At 51.6% G+C, this 21,682-nt stretch overlaps 5 protein-coding genes across 5 annotated transcripts; 3 read left to right on the top strand and 2 right to left on the bottom strand.

Moving 5' to 3' along the window:
* The first annotated feature begins 276 nt into the window (after positions 1-276).
* VC83_05547 (uncharacterized protein) lies at positions 277-1,603 on the top strand. The gene has a single exon (XM_024469167.1). The coding sequence runs from the start codon at positions 362-364 to the stop codon at positions 1,181-1,183; it is 822 nt and encodes a 273-aa protein (XP_024322959.1). The 5' UTR covers positions 277-361; the 3' UTR covers positions 1,184-1,603.
* VC83_05548 (uncharacterized protein) lies at positions 1,602-4,518 on the top strand. The gene is made up of 3 exons (XM_024469168.1): positions 1,602-2,046; positions 2,116-2,228; positions 2,281-4,518. Exons 1-3 carry the CDS (start codon positions 1,955-1,957, stop codon positions 4,503-4,505), a joined length of 2,430 nt encoding a protein of 809 aa, XP_024323089.1. The 5' UTR covers positions 1,602-1,954; the 3' UTR covers positions 4,506-4,518.
* On the bottom strand, positions 4,519-8,510 carry PRP22 (DEAH-box ATP-dependent RNA helicase prp22). The gene has a single exon (XM_024469169.1). It carries the CDS (start codon positions 8,467-8,469, stop codon positions 4,861-4,863), a length of 3,609 nt encoding a protein of 1,202 aa, XP_024323088.1. The 5' UTR covers positions 8,470-8,510; the 3' UTR covers positions 4,519-4,860.
* Positions 8,511-8,649: 139 nt separating this feature from the next.
* Positions 8,650-11,420, top strand: SEC1 (vacuolar sorting protein VPS33/slp1; the record flags this gene model as incomplete). The annotated part of the gene is made up of 5 exons (XM_024469170.1): positions 8,650-9,041; positions 9,101-9,138; positions 9,186-9,273; positions 9,333-9,682; positions 9,741-11,420. The coding sequence occupies exons 1-5, from the start codon at positions 9,008-9,010 to the stop codon at positions 11,418-11,420; spliced, it is 2,190 nt and encodes a 729-aa protein (XP_024322931.1). The 5' UTR covers positions 8,650-9,007.
* A 9,589-nt stretch (positions 11,421-21,009) lies between these two features.
* Positions 21,010-21,504, bottom strand: VC83_05551 (uncharacterized protein; the record flags this gene model as incomplete). Its single annotated transcript, XM_024469171.1, has 1 exon — positions 21,010-21,504. One exon carries the CDS (start codon positions 21,502-21,504, stop codon positions 21,010-21,012), a length of 495 nt encoding a protein of 164 aa, XP_024322932.1.
* Between the last annotated feature and the right edge of the window lie 178 nt (positions 21,505-21,682).

A 21,682-nucleotide genomic window follows, 5' to 3' on the forward strand; every position in this document is an offset into this window, starting at 1 on the left:
CTTAGGCGGCAACAAAGAGTAGGTTAGGGGGGGATTGTCTGGTTTTGCAGCGTTGAACTTCGGATCCCTTTGGTGTCTACGTCTGGTTGATATAACACATATACGTGCTTCTAGGCCCTTTTTTATCCAGCCATCTTCGAATCAGAGTAAAATTCATTTTTATCCAGCCATCTTCGTTGCTTCCCCAGTATCAAATAGCCCAGCCTTCTCAGCCTCGCGCTAGCAGCGGGGTGTCTACAGGGTCTCGCCTGACATCTCCCCCCCCCACCTCTCTACCATCCATCCCCTCCTTCCACTCCAAATCACAAACCACTCCTCTTCATCCTCGCCCTCGCGGCTCTCAACAAACCCAATAACAACAATGGCCCTCCACGCCGCCCGATCACCTCTAATCTGCCCCTCCACCCCCTCCGACCCCGGGCCCGGTCCCACCTCCGCCCCCTCCATCGCTGTCGCAGCAGCGGCCGCAGCAGCACACAAACAAGCGCCGCAATTCACGCTCAGCTCCCTTAACTTCTCCGATCTATCCTCCGACCCCCTCCAACAATTCCGGTCCTGGTACCTCTCCGCTCAGGCAGCCGGCGTGGTGAGTCCCGAAACGGTGTGTTTGAGTACCGCCTCGTTACCGAGTGGACGGGTGACGAGTCGGTATGTTTATTTGAAGGAGATGGATGGACGGGGGTTTGTGGTTTATAGTAATTGGGGGACTTCTCAAAAATCGAAAGATGTGGCGGTGAATTCCTGGGTCAGTCTAGCGTTTTGGTGGAGGGACCAGGAACGACAAGTCAGGATTGAGGGACGCGTGGAGAAGATGAGTCAGGAGGAGAGTCAGAAGTATTTTGATACTCGCGCGAGAGGATCGAGGATCGGGGCGTGGGCGAGTAGGCAGAGTGGACGGATTGATGGGAGGGAGGTGTTGGAGGGGTGGGTGGCGGAGGTCGAGGAGAGGTTTAAGGGGGTGGATGAGATTCCGTGTCCGGAGTTTTGGGGAGGGGTGAGGGTAGTGCCGGAACGGGTGGAGTTTTGGCAGGGTAGAGAGAGTAGGTTGCATGATCGGTTTGAGTATGTGAGGAAGGGTGGGGAGGAGGGAGGGAAGGAGACGGAGGGGAAGGAGACGGTGGGGAAGGAGGAGAAGGAAGCAGAGGTGGGAGGGGAGTGGGATATTGCGAGGTTGAGTCCGTAAGTTGGGCTGGGAGAAGCGCCTTACTCGCTGGTGGTTGAAAGGGGACAGTTTGGAGAGGAGGAGTTTTGAGTTTTGGTTTTTGATATGGATAGGAAATAGCGAGGCTGAATTTATGATCTAGTGAAAAGGTCTCAATCGGGGCGTTTTGGGAGATGAATTCTGCTTTTTTTTTGCAGGCATTTACAAAGTCGGAAGCGTTACGAGCTATAAGGAATCGTTCAGACGTATACTCTATTATTTATTATCCCACACGTTACCTGGGTGGGTGTCCTGGCGTCAATTGTTGTTGATGGCAACGACCCCGACCGGATTATCTGCAGATGATCGGATAAACATAAGGCCGAACTCGCTTCCGACGCCGAGATGCGCTGAAAGGGCAATATCCATCCAGATACTCAAGATCCCCAAACCTCCCAGCCCCAAAAAACACAAATTCACTCAACATACAACATTTCAACTGCCGGTAATCGATATCTTGACCTCAATCTGAATCTGCATATCCAAAATACTCTTGCTACGATCACTACTTAGCTTTATCGCGGCTTCCTCGTCGCGCTGTCCACAGCCTGCAGCCGGTAGGGGTGGCATCGACCCCCTTCTCGATCTAAGGGCCTGTCCATACAGGTCCAGAACTCTCGCGGATATACAAAGCGCCAGAAGCATCATAATATAACATCTAACAAAAACCACTCAAAATAAACACCCCCAACCAATAACTCCGACTTCGTGCAGCCATCGCCACCTACGCAACACCTGTGGAAGGCGCTCACGATGCGCTATACTCGCGATGAGCTGGAGCACTTGCGTGACTCACCACTCGTCGTAAGGCCGGTGAACTTGCCTCCTGCGGAGGAGTATATGGGGTGAGTAGCGCCACGGCGACGAGCGGTAGCTCGCCCAAACAACGAAACTTCATCACTAACTGTCCTCAGACCGCCAGAGACGGATCGCAAACCAAACACCAGAGAGAGACGTGGGTCAGCTGGATTCTCGGATCAGACCAGCAGAAGAGCAGGCGTGGATAAGCTTGCACGAGTCCCAGGGAGTATGTACCACCGTTTGTTTGTCGAGTTGCATGGCTAATCTTACCGCTAAAGCTCCCTTGGACATCATCCTCGGCCCTCCCAAGACCTCATTCGCATCCTCGACCTCGGCGCGCAACGCGAGACCGTCCGATGCTGGCGAGAGACAACAAGACCAAGACCCTCGAGATCGACACCCCTTCCGCAAGAGCGACGGCGATAGCGACCGCACACGCGACAACCAACGCCAGCACCTCCGCCAGCGACGCTCGGATGCCGACCAGGACAGCGACGGATGGAGCACCGTGAAACTGCGTAAGAGTTTTGGCGCGGATGGAGCGGAGCGCTTTAACGGCCGTATGGGCGGAGAGAGACATCGCGATGATCCGCCGATGCCGAGGAAAGGGAGCAGAGATGCACGCGATGGTGAGAGAGAGAGGCCTGCGCGTGGCTTTGAGACGTTTACGCGCGATCGCGATGCTATTAAGGAGCAGGTGGAGGAAGGCGATGGGGCCCGTCGAGGCTTCGGTAGGGTGAGAACGGAGTCATGGTTCAAGGATAAGGAGGAGTTTTCTGCAGCGGCTGCAGCGGAGAATCGGAAGAGTAATGGCGAGAGATTGGCCGATCGCAATCGTGGATGGAGGGAGAAGGATACTGAGAAGACGAACGGACGCGCCCATGACCGTAATGCTGATAGGAATAATGATCGTGAGAGGGGCGGTGACAGGGACGATAGGGGTGGTGGACGCTGGGATAGAGACAATAGGCGACAGGAGCGCGACCCAGAGTGGATGGATGAGCCGTCGGATACCAAGAAGCGGGCGCATACCCACGAAGACTTTCAGAAGTGGAAGGAGAGCATGAATGCTGGGATTATGAAGACACCTGCTGCCGAGGTGCCGCCTAGCAAGTCGGCCCCAGATGCGCCTGGCCAAAGTTCGTTCTTAGGCTTTGATAAGCCGAAGGCCGAGACGCCTGTGGTTATTGATCCAGGCCCAGATAGGTTTATGAGTATGTGGTCCACGCCAAAGCCGGAGGGGGCCGAGACGCCGCTGGCTTTGAAGAAGGAGGGTCCAGTCAAGGTAGCTGCAGTTGGGAAAGCTTCGCGATTCACGTCGTTCTTTGCAGCTCCTCAGGAGGACATGCAGCGTCGCCAAACGGAACCTGTTCCACCAGTTCCGGGACTCGCGCTTAAGGAGTCCAGCCCGCAGTCTGACAAGGAGAAGGAGGACTTTCAAAAGCTGCTACAGAAGTTGCAAAGCCAAAGCCTTCTTGGGATGAAGACCCCAACGCCTCCAGTGAACCTAGCATCCCAGCCGAAGCCGCCACCACAGCAGAAGCCAATGGATGTCCAACTTCCGCCAATAGATCAGTTCCAACAATATCGCCCTGGCTTCCAAGAGCCACCACGATCAGGCAGCCGCGAGTCGCAGTCCCAGCAGGCTGCCCTCCAAGACTTACTCGGCAACCGATCTACAGCCGTTAGCCAGCCCTCGACCCGCCCCGAGCCCATGGCGCACGAACTCGCCAGCCAGCGCCGGAACACCGCTAGCCAAGGCTCAAGCCGACCAGACCAGGACATCAACCGCAACACCGCGTTCCTCATGGGTCTGATGCAAGCACCGCGCCAGCCAGACCAGCAACTCCGCCAAGAGCAACACATGATGAGGCCACCGCAATCGCAGCCCCAGAGACAGCAACAGCAACAGCAACAGCAACAGCAACAGCACCTCTCGGAGCGCGACCAGGACCTTCTAATGCGCGAGCAGCGCGAGCGCGCCGCCCAGCGCCAACGTCAAGAAATGCCACCGGGATTCTTCGACGAGTCCTTCCTAGGCCGCGGCTCGCACCCGCAGCAGGAGCCACGCCCGCAGTCCCAACAGCAGCAACAGCAGCAGCCAACACAAATCCTGCAACGCCCACCACCAGGCCTCGAACAGCTTCCTCCAGGATGGCAACAGCAGCCCCGCGACCAGCAGCAGCAGCAACAGCTCCCACAATCTATGCCACGCCACCCGCTCCAGCCACCACCAGGCCTCGCCGGCGGTCCATCTCGCGGAATGCCGCTGCCACCTATGTTCCCACCCGGATTCGCGATGCAGGGTTATGGCCCACCGCCGCCAGAGATGAGTGGAAGCGCACAGCGCAATGTCCCACCCCTACCACCACCACCGGGGTTCATGGGTCCACCACCGGGTTTCATGCCCCCGCCTATGGGGTTCCCGGGGGAAATGGGATATGCGCCGGCTTTTGATGGGAGGGGGCTGCCGCCGCCGCAGCAGGGGGGGTTTAGACGTTAGGTCTGAGAGGGGGGTTACTGGTATGGGAGGGATTCTGGTGTATCGCGAGGGGGAGTGGGTATATGGTGGATACTTGATGGGGTTATGACTGGCCATGTATAGCTGTGGATACGATGAGGGTACAGAGGAGGATATCCTAGTTAACACACTTGCACGCTGCCCATAGTGTGGTGGCAACGACGAATGGCGTACTTCACGGAGCGAGGCGGGCGCATAGATACCTACCGAACTCGCGATCACAATTAGTCACGCGCGGAAATGAAATCCTGTATCAGTAGCACACGAAAGTATATCCCTTCATGCTCATAAGTCTTTGATGTATCATACAAATTATCTCTAACCCTTTTCCGCCACTCTAACCCCAAGTTCCACCCCCACCACCTTTCCCCTGCCTCTTCTGTGCACTAAGCCTCCAATCATCCTCCGCAGCAAACTTATTATACAGCGGCTGAATCCTCTCCGCCTTCCTCCGCTTACTCAACCCATCCTTCCCAGCAACCTTAAAGAACGTCGGCGCCGCCTCCACAAGCCACTTCGGCTCAATAACAGTCGTCTGGTGCATATACTCCTTACTCGTCAAAACAAGCGTATGGTAAATCACCCACTCCGCCTGCTTCCCAAACAGCGCCGAGGAAGGATGCAAACTAACAGGCGTCCCTTCAATCAACGTCTTATACCCCTCCGTTGGGTCCTTGCGCGCCGCGCTCCGGAAGAAACCCGCGCACAGCGCGCGCCTTACGCGCGCAGTGTCGCGCCCACACGACGCGATGGCGTGGCGGTAGCGCGTCATGATATTCGCGAGCTGATCGCGCACGTCCTTAGCGCGCTTCATCGAGCGCGCCTGGATGAAATTCTCAAAGCACCAGGGCGTCGCATAGTTAGCTTGTTTCCAAGCATTATACACATTGAGGAGGGTGAGGTGGTCTCCAGCCGGGTCGTGGAACTTGGCCTTCTTCTGGTCAGCTTGTGCTTGTTTCTCCTTGGGGCGGTAGAAGGGTGACTGCAGGGACAGCATGGCTACAATGGATAGGATTTCGTCGGCGCAGGCGAGGTCGACGGAGGCGATGAGGACTTTGGCGAGGGCGGGCTCCATGGGGAAGTCAGCCATTTTGCGGCCGAGGCGGGTGAGGAGACCTTCGTCGTCGAGGGCGGAGAGGGCGTAGAGTTCTTCGAGGGCGGTTAACATGGTGTTTGTGGGGGGGGGGTCCATGAAGTCGAAGTGGAGGAGGTCGTTGATGCCCATGGCTTTGAGCATTAGGATGGTGTGGGAGAGGTTTTGGCGCTGGATCTCGGGGATGGAGGTTGGCAGCATCTCGGATTGGAAGGCTGCTTCGGTGTAGAGACGGAAGCACTTTCCTGGGCCTGTGCGGCCGGCGCGGCCGGATCGTTGTCGGGCTTGGGCTTGGGAGATGGGTGTTACGACGAGGGAGTCCATGCCGAGCTTGGGGTCGTAGGCGTTTTGCTTGGCGAAGCCGGGGTCGATAACGTAGTAGACGTGGTCGATGGTGATGGATGTCTCGGCAATGTTTGTGGCGATGACCACTTTGCGGCTTCCGGGAGGTGCTGGGTCGAAGATCTTACTCTGCATCTCGGTGGGGAGTGCAGAGTAGACGGGAAGGATGATGAGTTCCGGTACGGTGGGACCAAGAGCCTTCATCCGCTCAAAGAGAATCTCACAACTCGTGTCGATTTCTTCTTGTCCCGTTAAGAACAAGAGGATATCTCCAGGAGGTTCTGTAAGATGGATCTGCATAACCGTCACCAAAGCTGCGTCCAAATAGTCAGACTCCGGTTCCCTAGAGTACATAATCTCGACCGGGAACGTGCGTCCGGGAATGGAGAAAATTGGGCACTGATTGAAGTACTCTGAGAATTTGTCGGCATCGAGTGTTGCTGATGTAACAATGACCTTCAAATCCGGTCGGCGCTTCAGAGTCTTCTTGAGCAGCGCAAACAACACATCAGTAGAAATTGTCCGCTCGTGGGCCTCATCCAGCATAATGACCGAGTAGCGCTTCAAGTCAGGATCCATAAGAACCTCTCTCTCCAGCATACCATCAGTCATGTACTTTATCTTCGTATTTGGGCTCGTGCAGTCCTCGAAACGGATCGTGTATCCAACTTCTTCACCCAGCTTACAGCCAACCTCCTCAGCGACACGCTTCGCAACAGACATGGCAGCAACACGACGGGGTTGCGTGCATCCGATGATACCATTATTAGCAAAACCGGCTTCTGCCAAATACTGCGTCAACTGAGTCGTCTTTCCGGATCCCGTCTCACCGACAACAATCAGAAGTGAATTATCATGGACGGCCTTGATGAGCTCAGAGCGGAATCTGAATATCGGCAACGAATCGCGCTGTTCCTTGATTGTCATATTAGTACGCCTGCCCAAAGGCACATCCTTGCTCTGGGTGACGCGTTTCCACTCAGGAACAACTTCTTCACTGGCCGGGTTTTGTTTGGCCGATCGGAACTCGCTGGCGAACTTTCGGTCTTCGGGGGCTACCATCGGGTCCTGCCATTGTGCAGACAAGTCCACTTTAGCCCCTTCTTCGGCGGCCTTATCCTGCGCTTCTTGTTGTCTCAGCTCTCGCCTGTCTTTGGCCAGAGTAGCTCCAGACATTGCGGCACGATTAAGAGATCCGTCGGGCGCTTTAACAACTCTAATTGGCGACAATTCGAGAGATTGCTTAGTCTGACCAGCAAGAAAAGGAGGCTCTTCATCCTTGATTTCGATGTCGATATCTTCCTCAAGTTCCATCTCGCCCTCCCCATTCAAGGCGGCATTGTAATCTTCATCTAGATCAGGGTAGTCCGAAGCTTTTACCACTCCAGACGCGATCAGCTGTCTGACCTCCCATCTTTCTGGCGACGTCATTCTCTTCTTCTGCCTCTGCGGCGGACCATTATCCCTCCCAAAAGAGGCGCTTTGGTCACCCAGTAAATTGCCATATTCGCGTTTCCCGCCTCCTCCGAGCTGCTCCGTATTCGCGCCAGACTCTATCCGCGTTTGAGGCGCAAGATCGCGGCCCGTCTCCTGATCGACCTCCTTCATAGATAATCCAATCTTCCGATTCTCAATTTTAACAACCTTGACCTTGACAGTCTGGTCCCTCGAGACGAGATCCGACGGATGGTTGACCCGCGACCCTTCTAGAAGCGCAGATATGTGCACAAGCCCGTCCACCCGTCCTCTGACTCCGTGCAGGTTGACGAATGCCCCAAAATCTTTAACGCCAGTGACATGTCCCTCGTAAACTTTGTATAGTATCGGCTGGTCATCGATTTCCTGTTTCGGAGGGTTCCTCAGACTATCCTCGCCATGTCTCCGTCTCTCGCTTTCGTGCCCGTCTCTGCGACTCCTGTGTCCCTTCCGCGAACGTCCGTATTCGTCTTCCTCCTCATATTTATCCATTCTCCTTGAAACATTGTTGCGGTTCTGATCAGGCGACCTCAATCGATACCGTCCATTCCTGCCTCTCCTCTCCTCAAAGTCGTTCTCGGGGCTTCGAGTTCGTTTCCTAGTTTCCCTAGGTTTCTCGCCCCGCGCTTTGCCCCCAAGCCCTTCCAGTAACATCATGGTATCATCAATTGCATATGCCCCATCCGCCTCCACGTCGACCCGCGGAGGCTCAACGTCCGGTATCGCCAGTCCCCTGAACACCTTATCCTTCCCTTCATTCCGTCCATTCGTCGACTCCCTATGCGTGCTACCTTCTCCCTTATACCGCGGATGCATAGTCCTGACAAGGCGATCAATACTCTCTATCAAACTCCCCGGGAAATCGGCACCCATCCCGTCCAACCGCGACGTAAACTCATCGAGCGTCTTGCATTCGGCATGCTGGGCGATGACAAACTCGGCGAGCGTCTTGTCGCTGATTCCCAAATGATTTTGTAGTTCGGAGGTCACTTTCGAAACTAGCGATAAGATCTCTAGAGACTCGAGGTCCTCCATAGTGAATTATGGGCTGAACGCTGCGTGGCGGCGTATCGATGGCTGGTCTTGACTTTCTTAGCCGCGATGTTGCCTCTTCGCGGGTAAATTAAGCGCGGATGCGGCAAATGTGATTGGTCAGCATAGTACCAATCAAGGTGGCTGTATCATTAATGAGACTGTAATAGTTCAAAGCTGTGGCCTGTGGCAAATTTCAGCTATATGAAGAGTCATTTATGTGAGATTGTTGAAGTTTCAAATGTATTCATGTCCGCCAACCGTCCTCGTTATTCCCCACCAACTGCATCATGAATTGACAGATTCAACAGACTACCAGGGTCACTTATCGCGTCGCGGGGCTTAGCTTCTGAGATCGAGATCGTGAAACCGAAACTCTCCCCACCAGTCTCCCACAGCTGCCCGACAGTTGTTTTGCTTCACGACACACAGTACTCGAGTATTGCTACCTCGAACTCTTGTCCAGCTCTTTATCTTCTCTTCAACCTCGCAAACAACCCCATTGAAAGCAAGCTCTGAAGTCGAGCCACTTTTGCGCACGATGGGCGCCTCAGCAATTCAGGACCAGCGCGACAGTAAGTCCCAGCTCCAGCTCCCCTTTGTCGCCATACCAAATGCTAATACCCTTCTTCAGTTATTGTCGGCGCCATAAAGAACATAACCCGTGGTGATGTAAGCCGAGGTCGCCAGCTCAAGAGAACCAAACTAATGCGTCGCAGTGGAAGGTTTTGGTGGTGGACAACGACAGCAAGAGAATCCTCGACAATGTTGTGAAGGAAGATGACATCCTCAATGAGAATATTGCGAGTACGTGCTCTGTGCTGTGTGACGCATTACATGCATTGGGCGAGGCTGATGCGGTGTAGATATCGAGAAGATCGAGGATAAGAGGCCGCCGAATCCATACATGGATGCGATATACTTCTTGTCGCCGGAATCGCATATTGTCGACTGCTTGATGGCCGACTTTTCGCGCAGGCGGTATAAAAAATCATACTTGGTGTGGACGGCATTGTTGGATCCCACGATTCGAAGGCGGATTGACAATTCGGCCGAGGCCCAACAACAGCTGGCCGGGTTCGAAACATTGTCTATAGACTATTTCCCACGAGAATCCCGCCTGGTTACGTTTCGCGACCCGTGGAGCTTCCCCATTCTATACCATCCGGCATGTAATAATGTGGTCGCTTCACATATGCAAACCCTTGCGCAAAAGGTTCGTACATGTGCATCCAGGGAGCTGAAATGGCGGAAATAACTGACATGTGCTGTAGATCGCTGGTGTGTGCATCTCGCTCGGAGAATATCCAATTGTTAGATATTATAAACCAAAAGCGACGACGCATGAAGCAAGTGTGCTATGCTCCCACCTCGCACGATTTGTCCAGGATGAACTAGATGCATATGCAAAGTTTCATAAGAACTTCCCTCCCCCATCGAACCGACAGCAAGGCGTCCTTATTATCACCGACAGGTCTATGGACTTGGTTGCCCCTCTTATTCACGAATTCACATATCAGGCCATGGCACACGATCTACTTCCCATAAGAGAAGGCGACAAGATTCTATATAAGACGACCGTTAATCAAGGGGAGCCTGGTGAAGAAGAGAAAGACATGGAGATCGGAGAGAACGATGACATATGGGTCAAGAACAGGCACACACATATGAAAGATACTATTGAAAGACTTATGGGCGATTTCCAAAAGTTTATTAGCGAAAACCCTCACTTTACGAATCAATCAGGTGATGCGACGAGTCTGAATACCATCAAGGATATGTTGGCAGGGCTACCGCAGTTCCAGAACCTGAAAGACGCATATTCGCTACATTTATCCATGGCACAAGAGTGCATGAACATATTCCAAAGCCGCAAACTGCCCGATATCGCTTCTGTCGAGCAATCCCTGGCCACGGGCCTCGACGAAGATTATCGCAAGCCAAAGAATCTTGCGGACCAGGTCATTCGCCTTCTCGACGATGAAATCATATCTTCATCCGACCGCTTGCGCCTCATCGCCCTATACATCTTATACTCCGACGGCATCGTCTTCGAAGACATCTCCCGCCTCATAGCCCACGCCTCCCTCCCCTCCACCAACATGGAAACAATCACCAACCTCGAGCTCCTCGGCGCCCACGCCACCCGCCCCCTCAAAGAAACCCGCCACCCGCACGCGCCCCTCTTCCCTCGCAAAACCGCTCCCACCGCCGCAAACGAGGACTACGCGCTCTCCCGCTTCGAGCCGGCCCTCAAACTCCTCCTTGAAGAAGTCGCCCGTGGCCCGCTCGACCCAGCTCTTTTTCCTTACACGAAGCCACCGATACAAAGCGACTTTGACCAGACCGCCAACGTGAATGCGTCGCTCCGCTCTGCGAAACCTACGTGGGCGCAGAACAGGAGGAGCGTGCATGAGTCCAAACAGCGCGTCATCGTGTTCATGGCTGGCGGCGCAACGTACTCGGAATCCCGAGCCTGCTACGAGATCACGAAGAACAGCAACCGCGACATCATGCTCGTGACGAGCCATATGCTGACTCCAGCGTTGTTCTTGCGCCAGGTTACAGATCTGTCAGTTGATAGGCGCCAGTTAGGTCTCCCCGCAGACCAACCGAAGAAGAAGGCACCGCAGCATTTGTTCGAGCGACCTACACCATCGCCATCGCCGTCGCCGTCGCCGCACGGGGGGTTACCTGCGGAACCACCTGGGGGTAGAGGCGGACCGTCGCCGCGGCCACCATTGCAGCCATCGCAAAGCAGTGGGAGTAGGAAGGCCGTGGAGCCACCATTGGGCAGGTTGGGATCGATGTCCTTGAATTCTGGGAACGGGCAGAATGGCGCGTCGAAGGGGGCATCGCCGGTTGGACAGCCGGGGAAGCTGGAGAAGAAGAGTAAATATGATGAGGATGGGAAGGAGAAGAAGAAGAGGGGATTTTTTAGCTCGAAGAAGTAGGAGTGGAAAGATGGATATGCAGAGGAGGCGGTATAGGGAGGTTGAGGTATATATGCAAGCTTGAGAGTATCGCATAGATGCTACATAATGAGCGATGGAAGATATGAATATACGGACACTATTGAGTAACTGTGTATTCTGAACGAGCCAACCATCATCAACTTCACACATAATCGTCGTGACCAAACTTTTCGCTTCGCTTAAGGCAGGGTTAGAAAATCAATTATAATCATGATTATTAGGTCGTAATCATAATCATGATTATTTACAAAGCGCATAACTAATCGTCGTGACCAAACTTTTCGCTTCGCTCAAGGTTGGAGTAAGCAATACGCGGCTGCCCAACCCGAGAGGAAGCAATATGCGGCTCGTCGGAACGTGCGTCTGTTCACCGCCACTCCTTAACAAAACCTCCACCATAGTTGTCCATAGTATTTAGATAGTAATTATATGCAATTCATTTAATAGAAGGGACTCCTCTATCAAATGATCGTGAGTGGCTCCTAGAGAACCCCTCTGAAACAGCAACTACTACCAGTCGGATTTTCAAAGTGCCTAAATCCGTTGATACAGTCAAGTATCAGCCGACTAGCCTAGCAGCTCCCACACTAAGGGGGCCAGAATAAGCTACTCTCTACTACGCAGACAGAGGCTATAAAGAAATGGATCCTTAAGCAATATTACCTAGGGCTTGGAGCAACTAGGAATATGATATTTTCTGCTGTCTGTAAGCTGCGGGGCCCACAGCTGCACCCGTCACAAAGCTGGCTTACAAAATTTATACAGAATGAGCTTAAGGAATATGATTATTACTACAAAGCCATTTATACTAGAGCGTGGTATAAAACCAGAGTTAATCTAGAATATGGATGAAACTGGCTTTTGGGTTAGGATTCTAGGTAGAGAGCGTGTGATTGTGCTAAGCCCTGAAAATCGTACGTCTATTACTATACTTAAGGCTGTGTCTACAACCGGAAAAGTCATACCGCCTGTACTTATCATTCTAGGCAAAAGACACATGGATTCTTAGTACCACGCCAACCTTCAAGGCACAGAGCTCATCATGCTCTCTAACACTAGATTTTCAAACAGCTAGCTAGCCTTACAGTAGCTAGAGCACTTTGCAGAGCATACTCCCTCTAAGGAAACGAAGGTTCTACTAGATTTTCAAACAGCTAGCTAGCCTTACAGTAGCTAGAGCACTTTGCAGAGCATACTCCCTCTAAGGAAACGAAGGTTCTACTAGATTTTCAAACAGCTAGCTAGCCTTACAGTAGCTAGAGCACTTTGCAGAGCATACTCCCTCTAAGGAAACGAAGGTTCTACTATTGACTTTCATGTGAGCCATATAAGCGATGATTTCATCATTATGGCAAAAAAACACAACATTATCATATATACATTCCCATCCTATCTTACTCATATTTTACAGCCCCTAGATGTGGGGATGTTCTAGCCATATAAGCACTGGCACAGAGGGGCTGTGCTTGCTGCCATACGTGATATGGATGTTACATATGACCTACAGTCCTTTATGAGGGATCTTACCAAAATGCAGCTACAGACTTTTAAGGAGTCTACAATTATATTAGCTTTCTAGAAAGTAGGAATTTGGCTAGTAAGCCACGTTATAGCTCTCGCAAAGCTACGTACTGTAACGCTGACTTCTAAACGATAGAAGACACAGAGGTTCTCTTGCGTAAAGGTTTACTTATCAGAGGAGGCAGGGGATCAGACACAAAGGCTTCAAGTAACACGTTACTAGTATATAACAAATACTGTATTGAGTTGAGCACGAAGCTCCTATCTAAGGAAATACTATCTACTTATATAGTGGCGTCGTGCCTAGTGGACTCTTGGGAACTCACTCGAGTCCTCGGAGTCCTGGACTCTTAGGACTCTTCTCATCATCCTGCGAGTCCATCACGTGCCTAGTGGACTCCTGGGAACTCACTCGAGTCCTCAGAGTCCTGGACTCTTAGGACTCTTCTCATCATCCTGCGAGTCCGTCACGTGATACTTTCGGAACTACTATTCCCCGCTGCCCCTCCAGGTACCAGGGCCGGTCTCATGCGACCTCCCTCCTTCCTGTCCTGTAGTTGGCCAGCCTTCTTGTTCCGTCGTAACACTCGCTCCCTTCCCCTGGGCATTCGTCTCGAATCCTATAAGTACGTCCATGTCCCCGGGACTCTGCTGCTCCTCAGCGAGTCCTTCAACATGCAACATGCCTACTGACACTGCCCGCAAACTCCAGGAACGCAACGATCTTGTCCGTCGAATAAAGAACCACGGATACGAACTACCCGAGATGGATTCTTGCTCGAACTGCGTGAGGCGAAACATTACTTGCGTGTCGTCTCCAAATGATTCACGGCGGTGCGCCGAGTGCGTTCGTCGCAACTTGAAAGAAAAGTGTGACTGTATGGGTCCTGAGCATCCCGACTGGGTGAAGCTCGAACGGGAGGAGGATCGCCTGGATCGCGAAGAGGAAGAAACCCTTTTGAAGTTACTTCGTCTGCGGAAGCAGAAACGCCTCATCCAAACCCGTGGTAAAGATATGCTCCGGCGAGGTTTGAAAACCCTCGACGAGCTTGATGCGGCAGAGGAGGCCGAACGTGTGGCTGCTGAGAAGCGTGACGCTGTTGAGGCCGAGGAACAGGCAGTTAGCGCTGCCTCCTCGTCTGTGACCGGGACCCCCGCTTCCTCCGATCCACTGGCCTACTCCCCTGCATCTTGGGATCAATGGCTGGCGGATGGCGGCGTCGATATTCCTCCAGCAGTTCTTTGCTGATGTTCCTTGTTGGTTCCCACGAATTATCCGTAGGTTCGTAATTTTCCCATTTTATCAAAAACTCTTCTCGACGTCCTACTAACCTTCTGTCTAGGATCGCTTCGACCTCATATTCGATTATCTCATTCTCGGGTTGGAGTTCGGTGTCGGTCGCAATTGGGGTATTTCCTCTTGCTGGTTCCAGTAGTGAGACATGAAATACCGGGTGTAGTCTAGACTTCTTGGGTAGCTGCAGTCTGTAATTAACTGAGCTGACTTTGTTCAATATTTTGAATGGTCCCAATTTCTTGAAGTCCAACTTTGTGCTTGGTCGTTTCGTTTTGATATGTTTCCGGAGTAGGTATACTTTATCCCCCTCCTTGAAGGCAGGTTCCATACTGCGCTTCTTGTTTGCGTATGCGGCGGATCGTTCATTTAAGAATTGGATGTCCGTCGCAAGTTGTTCGTGGAACGATTTCAGTTGTTCCACCACGATCAGGGCTTGTTCAGCTCGTGATTCATCCGGTCTTGGTTGCCTATATGCTTCTGGCTGGTAGCCATAATTGGCAAAGAACGGTGAGACTTTCGTTGCTTCTGTCATCGCGCTGTTATATGCAAACTGTGCGATGGGTAAGATCTGAACCCAGTTATCCTGTTGATGATTGACATAGCTTCGCAGGTACTGTTCAAGGGTCTGATTTAATCTTTCTGTTTGGCCGTCTGTCTGGGGATGAAAAGCTGTTGATAGCTTATGATTTGTTCCCAGTAGCGCCATCAATGATTTCCAGAATTTCGAAGTAAAGAGCTTGTCTCTATCTGAGATGATTTCTTCTGGCATCCCATGATCGGCTAATATGACTCGAATGAAGGTATATGCGAGCGCCTCGGCGTCGCTAGCTTCTAGATATGGTATAAACTTCCCATATTTCGTGAGTCTTTCCGTGATGACGAGGATAGAGTCGTATTCTATTCCTGTTAACGGGTCCTTGGAGGGTGGAAGCTTGACGATGAAGTCCAAAGCTATTGATTTCCACGCTCCTTTTGGTACTGGTGTCGACTTGAGTTGTCCGTATGGCAGATGCCTATTGGATTTTGACTTGCTGCAAATGTCGCACTCTCTTACCACTGTCTCTACCTGCTTCCTCATACCTGGGAAGTAGTAGTGTCGAGTGATTCGTTCGAAGGTTCGTGTTACTCCCTGATGACCGTGTGCTGGTAACGAGTGTTGTTCTTGCACCAGCGGGCGTCTCATTTGACTTGGGATATACACTAACCCTTTGTATCGAATCAATCCTTGTTCGTCGATGGTGAAGTCGCCTTCGACTTTGGACAAGACTCGCTTGGCGCATTCGTCTGTTGCGTAAGCTTTCTTGAGTCTTTCCTCGAGTTCTGTATCTTCGATGACTGAGATCGTCGCTAGTAACTCGTTGTACTGTATTCCTGCATCTGTTTTCTTCAGAATTGCTCTAGGTCTTTCTTCCTTTGGGCCGGCGTAGTCGGTCCGTCTGCTGAGAGCGTCTGCTCTTGCATTCTCGGAGCCCTTGCGATAGGTTATCGTGAAGTTGTAGGCTGCGAGGGTTTCTGCCCAGCGGACTTGTCTGCGGTTTAAAACCTTGGTCGTGGTGAAGTATATGAGGTTCTTGTGATCCGTCCATACCTGCACAGGGTAGGTGGGTCCCTCAAGATATACTCGCCACTGCTCAAAGGCAACGACAATAGCCAGTAGCTCCTTGTCGTGGATGTCGTAATTGAGTTCCGCGGGTGACAGTTTCCTAGAGTAGTACGCGATTGGTTTGAACTTACCGTTCTCGTCTGGTTGATTCAGACATGCTCCAATTGCGAAGTCAGAAGAGTCCGTTTCGAGGATGATCTTCTTTGCAGGGTCAAATGTAGCAAGGATAGGTGCTTCCGTGAACTTCGTCTTAAGTTCCTGGAAAGCAGCCTCTGCCTTGTCCGTCCATTTGAATTCGAGATCCTTTCTGGTAAGCTCCGTGAGTGGTTGAGCTACCTTGGAATATCCCGAGATGAATCTTCGGTAGAAGTTGGCGAAGCCTAGGAAGGCTTGCACTTCCTTGACCGTGGTCGGTGTTGGCCATTCCAACACTGCTGTTACTTTTGCTTGGTCCATCTTGATGCCGTGCGTTCCGATAATGTAACCCAAGAATTCGACTTGGTTTTTATGGAACTCGCACTTCTCTGGTTTGAGGAGTAAGCTGTACTCCTTTAGTTTCTTCAGGACGAGTTTGACATGCTTGACATGCTCCTCATTGGTTGCTGAATACACCAGGACATCGTCTAGGTAGACAATGGTAAAGATGTCTAAGTATTCGTGCAAAGCATCATTCATCAGTCGTTGCATAGATGCGGGTGCGTTTGTTAGCCCAAAGGGCATGACTTGATACTCGAATAGGCCATAGCGGGTGCGGAATGCTGTTTTCCACTCTTCCCCAGCCTTGATTCGGATCAGGTTGTATGCTCCTCGCAGATCTAGCTTACTGAAGATCTTTGCTCCTTGAAATCTATCGTGTAGTTCGTTGATTAACGGCAGGGCATACCTGTCCTTGATTGTGATGTTGTTCAACGCTCGATAGTCCACACATAACCGTAGGGAGCCGTCTTTCTTTGGTACGAAAAGCACCGGACTTCCTGCTGGTGATGTGGATGGTCTGATGAATCCTTTCGCTAGGTTATCATCAATGTACTCCTTAAGTACCTTCAGCTCCTTTTCCGATAGCTGATATATTGGTCCGAACGGTGGACTCTTGTCTTTCTCCAAGGGTATCTCGTGATCCCATGGTTGGTGCTTAGGAAGCGCCTCGTTCTTAGGGCCTTCCTGGAATAATTGCTTGTATTCCTTGTACTCCACCGGTATACTCGTCGGTGAGGATGCCTGGGCTAGGTCATCGAGCTCGGAGGTTGCACATAACTCCTTCCGGCCCTGGGAGGGTTTCTCCCGTTGTCGCGTGTCCGTTCGTTGTTCACACGCGCACTGGCTCATCACAACTTTCTCGTTCCACCAGTCGATCTGGGGGTTGTGTTTCTTGAGCCATGGCATACCAAGGATGCATGCATGGTTGTCCATGTGCACGATGTCAAACTGAATCGTTTCCTTGTGCCCGTGTAGCATGACCATTTCCAATGGGACCGTTTCGTGGGTCACCATTCCTTCATTAGTCGAGATGGGCTCTCCATCTACGACCATTAACGGGTATGGTTCGGTTTTCAATTGCGTCTTGAAACCTTGCGTGTCTGCTACTTTCTTTGTCATAAAGTTGCCCGTCGCTCCTGAGTCAATCATTGCTCGGAGGTGTCGCTGTTGTATCTTAGCGACCACATATAGTTGCATGCTGCCCGTCGTGGCGCATAGCTGGTCTGTACTAGGCCTCTTCGTGTCGCTCGCTGGTGGCCTACCGTCGAGGACTCCTAGTTTTTTGACTCGTCCGAGGAAGGATAGTATTCATCCGCTTCCAATGGTGGTCCTTGGGGAGATCGTTTCCCTCGCTCTTCTGCTTCGTCTAGCAGATGTGGGTATTTCTTGTATACCTGTTCGCTTTTGATAGGCAAGTCTCCTTCAGACTGGCTTCGCCTGAGGGCGTGAACTTGCTCTGCGTCTCTGAAGTGTATCCTGGGCGAGGATCGGGGAAACAACTGATTCTGGTGTTTCTTTTTCCAGTGGAGCTTGCAGTCATCTTCGCTGCAATACTCCCAGTAGACATACGCGTGCCAGGGATGATCAGTCTCTGTTGCGTCTGTCATTGATAGTTCCCGCTGTCCTCTCACCCATGCACTATCTTCCCTCGGAGGCGTGGAGAACGTGTCTAGTTGCTCCATGGCTCTCCTTTCGATGCGTGGAGTGGGTCTCGCATTTTCCCGTCGGAGCATATCTCTGGCTTTCTCGTCGTACTTCTTCAGGGCTCTCCTGCGGTCCTGGTAGTAAAGTTCGACGCTTTTCATATACTTCAGTTTAGCCATATGCTCGACATCCTTCTCCAGTTCTTCCGCTTCTTGGGCTTCCAACTTAGCTACGTCTTGGGACGTGCCAAGCAGCCTGCGGGTATTCGTTAGTTGGTCGTAGTATCTCCAGAGGTCATCCTTGCAGTCGTCCACCTTGCATTTTAACGGAAGTTCCTGTAACAGGTTCCCGTAGAGGTCTTTAAGCATGGGGATTTTCCTCTGGCCATTGGGCTTGTCTCGTTCAGCCCTAATCTTTGCGTGGGCGTGTTTTGCCATGCGTCTTACTACGTTCTTGCACCGTGGACTCATTGGTTCCGTAGGTGCGAGTTCATCGAAGGTCTCCTGTTCCGAGACGGTGAACGATTCCGCCTCCGACCCTTCATCTGAGCTCTCGTCTTCTGGGGTGCTTTCGCCGTTTATTCCCCAGTCCTGTTTGCTCACAAACGTTGCGTTCAACTGTCCTGTCCAGGTGGCATTGAGTTGTTTGCCGACTTTGCGTCCGCCGTTCCCTTTCTTTGGCTGTCTGCAGTCTCGGGCCATGTGGCCTGGCTTGTCGCAGTTAAAACAGAGTCGTTCCTTGAATTGTCTGTCTTTCTTAGGGTCACGGGGTCGTCCAGGTTTGAACGTGGCATCGAGTTCCATTGGGTCCGACCAACGGTTGTCTCGCGGGTGTTGATCCCGTCGTCTGCCCTCGTTTCCCCGGTAGGGGTAACTTTTCTTGGGCTTGTCATAGGTCCGACGTTCCTTCTGGAATTCGTATAGTCGATTGTCGATTCGGACCGTATGTTCGATTAGCGCTACCATGTCCGTTGGTTGTTGTTTCAAACGGGCAAGTTCCATACGTATATGGCTCTTCAGCCCACGTCGGTAGTGGCTGATGAGTGCGCTGGCGTCCCATCCTGTCTGATTGCCGTATCTCTGGAATTCTGTGGAGTATGTGAGGGCGCTGCCAGTCTGCTTAAGTGCAAACAGATGGTCTTCTGCGGTCTTAATCTCATCGATGTCTCCGAACATGCGTCGGATTTCCTTACAGAATCCATTCCAGCTGCCAAACATAGTCTGCGTAGTTGTCATGCTTCCATTGGTACTTTCATATTTGAAATAGTCCTTGAGGAATGGTTCGATCCATCGCAGGGCTTCCCCCCCAAGGTAGGACGCAGTCCACAGGGCATAGCTCTCCTGGGTGGGAAACTTCTCGTCATTGAAGTGCTGGTACAGTTCGACCTGTAGCAAAAACACCTCAAGTTCCTTTCGGTTGCCGGAGTAAGTGTCGGGCAACTTGACGCGTAGAGTTTCCTTGAGTTCATTGACGGTGGGTGCATCGGGCATCTCTTCATTCTCAGGCTTAGACCTCTGAGACGAAGTTGGCGTGGTGGGGGTTTTCCCCTTCGAACTGACGACAGACATGTTGCTTTGTGTGTAAGCCGGTACCTCGTAGAAGTGGTGCTCAAAGTGTAACGCTGACTTCTAAACGATAGAAGACACAGAGGTTCTCTTGCGTAAAGGTTTACTTATCAGAGGAGGCAGGGGATCAGACACAAAGGCTTCAAGTAACACGTTACTAGTATATAACAAATACTGTATTGAGTTGAGCACGAAGCTCCTATCTAAGGAAATACTATCTACTTATATAGTGGCGTCGTGCCTAGTGGACTCTTGGGAACTCACTCGAGTCCTCGGAGTCCTGGACTCTTAGGACTCTTCTCATCATCCTGCGAGTCCATCACGTGCCTAGTGGACTCCTGGGAACTCACTCGAGTCCTCAGAGTCCTGGACTCTTAGGACTCTTCTCATCATCCTGCGAGTCCGTCACGTGATACTTTCGGAACTACTATTCCCCGCTGCCCCTCCAGGTACCAGGGCCGGTCTCATGCGACCTCCCTCCTTCCTGTCCTGTAGTTGGCCAGCCTTCTTGTTCCGTCGTAACACGTACGTACTCACAGCCTGCTCCTATGCCTACACCTACGCCTCTACCTATACGGGTTTCTACACCAAAACCCTCGACTTTTAGGGGGGTTGAAGAGAGGCTAAGAACTACCACCAGCACCTCCCGCCGGCCTAGGTGGTGCTTCTGGTGGCGGACTAGGTGGCGGACCAGGTGGAAGCACTTTAGTTAACGCCACTATCACTGTAAGCCACCACATATTTCTTCCTCGATCTTTATACTAACACAATCTTTATAGATCATGATGCAAAAATACCTCCTTTCCTTTGTTCTGACACGAAACCCCAACAACATGTGGCCCGAGGACAATCCCGAGTGGCCATTGTATAACACCACCACCACTGGTGTTCAACTCGTTTTTAACACTACCTTTTACACCGATGTCGATGACTTGGCTACCAAGAAGACCCTCTGTTGAATCCTCGGCCCGGAAGCAGGGAAAGCTGTGTCAGCCAGCTTCGTGATCCTCCGGATCCTGGATCTTCCGATTCTAAAGCTTCGATTCTGAAGCTCCAGGGAACGAACCGAAACCAGGAGGGTTTTAGGATCCGAACCACGAATAGGCACACCCGTAACAGTATATATAGTACTTAGAATAGCTTCAATTATAAAAACATGCATTATAAAATTATCACTTCGGGCCCTACTGCTTCGTGACTGTATTTTCGGCTTATATTCTCTACCTACTGCCCTACGGATATTGTCCAACACCCTCTATTGGAATCAAGCGCTTTGGTACTAGACAGTCTTGGCTTGAGGAATCAATTATAAAGGCAGCCAAACTCACTGAAAGAATGTATTTTATTTAATAAAAGTATAGGGTTATCCTAAAATGAACGTAATGGAGTAACTACAGCAGATATGGCTCCAGCCTCCCCCTCTGCATCCAACTATTTGCCTCATCCCCAAAACTGATCTGATTAGTAGACATACACAAACTCGTCATTCCGCTTGTCTGTCAAGTCCAAGACTTCCTCCCGATCGCCTGACACTTCCTGAGTCTTCGAATCTATGTTGACGTTCGTTGTCATGGAACGATCAACAATAACCCCACTCTTGCCGTTTGCGATTCTCCTCTTTTCCTGCTTCTTGTTCAACCACATCAAATTGGCGATTTGCACACCGAGGAGCACCATCATGGCAACAAAGACCCCAAGTACACCTCCAATAGCTGGGTGATATTCTGGGGCCTGGTCTGCCGTGAACAGAAGCGGACCAATAAGGGCTCCTGCGGAGGTACCAGCTTGATAAAATGCCATTGTGACGGATTTCTTGGTCTGTCCAGCAGTATTTCCAACGGACCATGCAAGAAGTATAGGGTTGCCTGCAAACAAAAAGGAGGTGATGTAGTACGCGACCAGTAGTGCAGGTCGCAGTGTATTAGATAGTATTATACGGCCCGTATACGGGTTCATTTTTGTAACCAGTGCGTATACGATACGGGTTCAACTCAATACGCACTGGCACTGGTTAATACGATACGGAGCCCGTATACTGGCCGTATACGGGCCGTATTAACCACGTGACACAATGAAAAATGATCTGAAGTATATAACTTACTTCAATGAGGGCTTGTAGTATAGAAAGTAGTGC

This window comes from Pseudogymnoascus destructans, assembly GCF_001641265.1.
Source record: "Pseudogymnoascus destructans isolate 20631-21 unplaced genomic scaffold scaffold_14, whole genome shotgun sequence".
Taxonomy (NCBI): domain Eukaryota; kingdom Fungi; phylum Ascomycota; class Leotiomycetes; order Thelebolales; family Thelebolaceae; genus Pseudogymnoascus; species Pseudogymnoascus destructans.

Bases quoted from the DNA above. Each gene is read 5' to 3' on its own strand.
- VC83_05548 (XM_024469168.1), top strand. From the start codon at position 1,955: ATGCGCTATACTCGCGATGAGCTGGAGCACTTGCGTGACTCACCACTC. The intron at 2,047-2,115 runs GTGAGTAGCGCC...AACTGTCCTCAG, and splicing joins CCTGCGGAGGAGTATATGGG to ACCGCCAGAGACGGATCGCA. The intron at 2,229-2,280 runs GTATGTACCACC...TTACCGCTAAAG, and splicing joins GCTTGCACGAGTCCCAGGGA to CTCCCTTGGACATCATCCTC.
- VC83_05547 (XM_024469167.1), top strand. From the start codon at position 362: ATGGCCCTCCACGCCGCCCGATCACCTCTAATCTGCCCCTCCACCCCC.
- PRP22 (XM_024469169.1), bottom strand. From the start codon at position 8,469: ATGGAGGACCTCGAGTCTCTAGAGATCTTATCGCTAGTTTCGAAAGTG.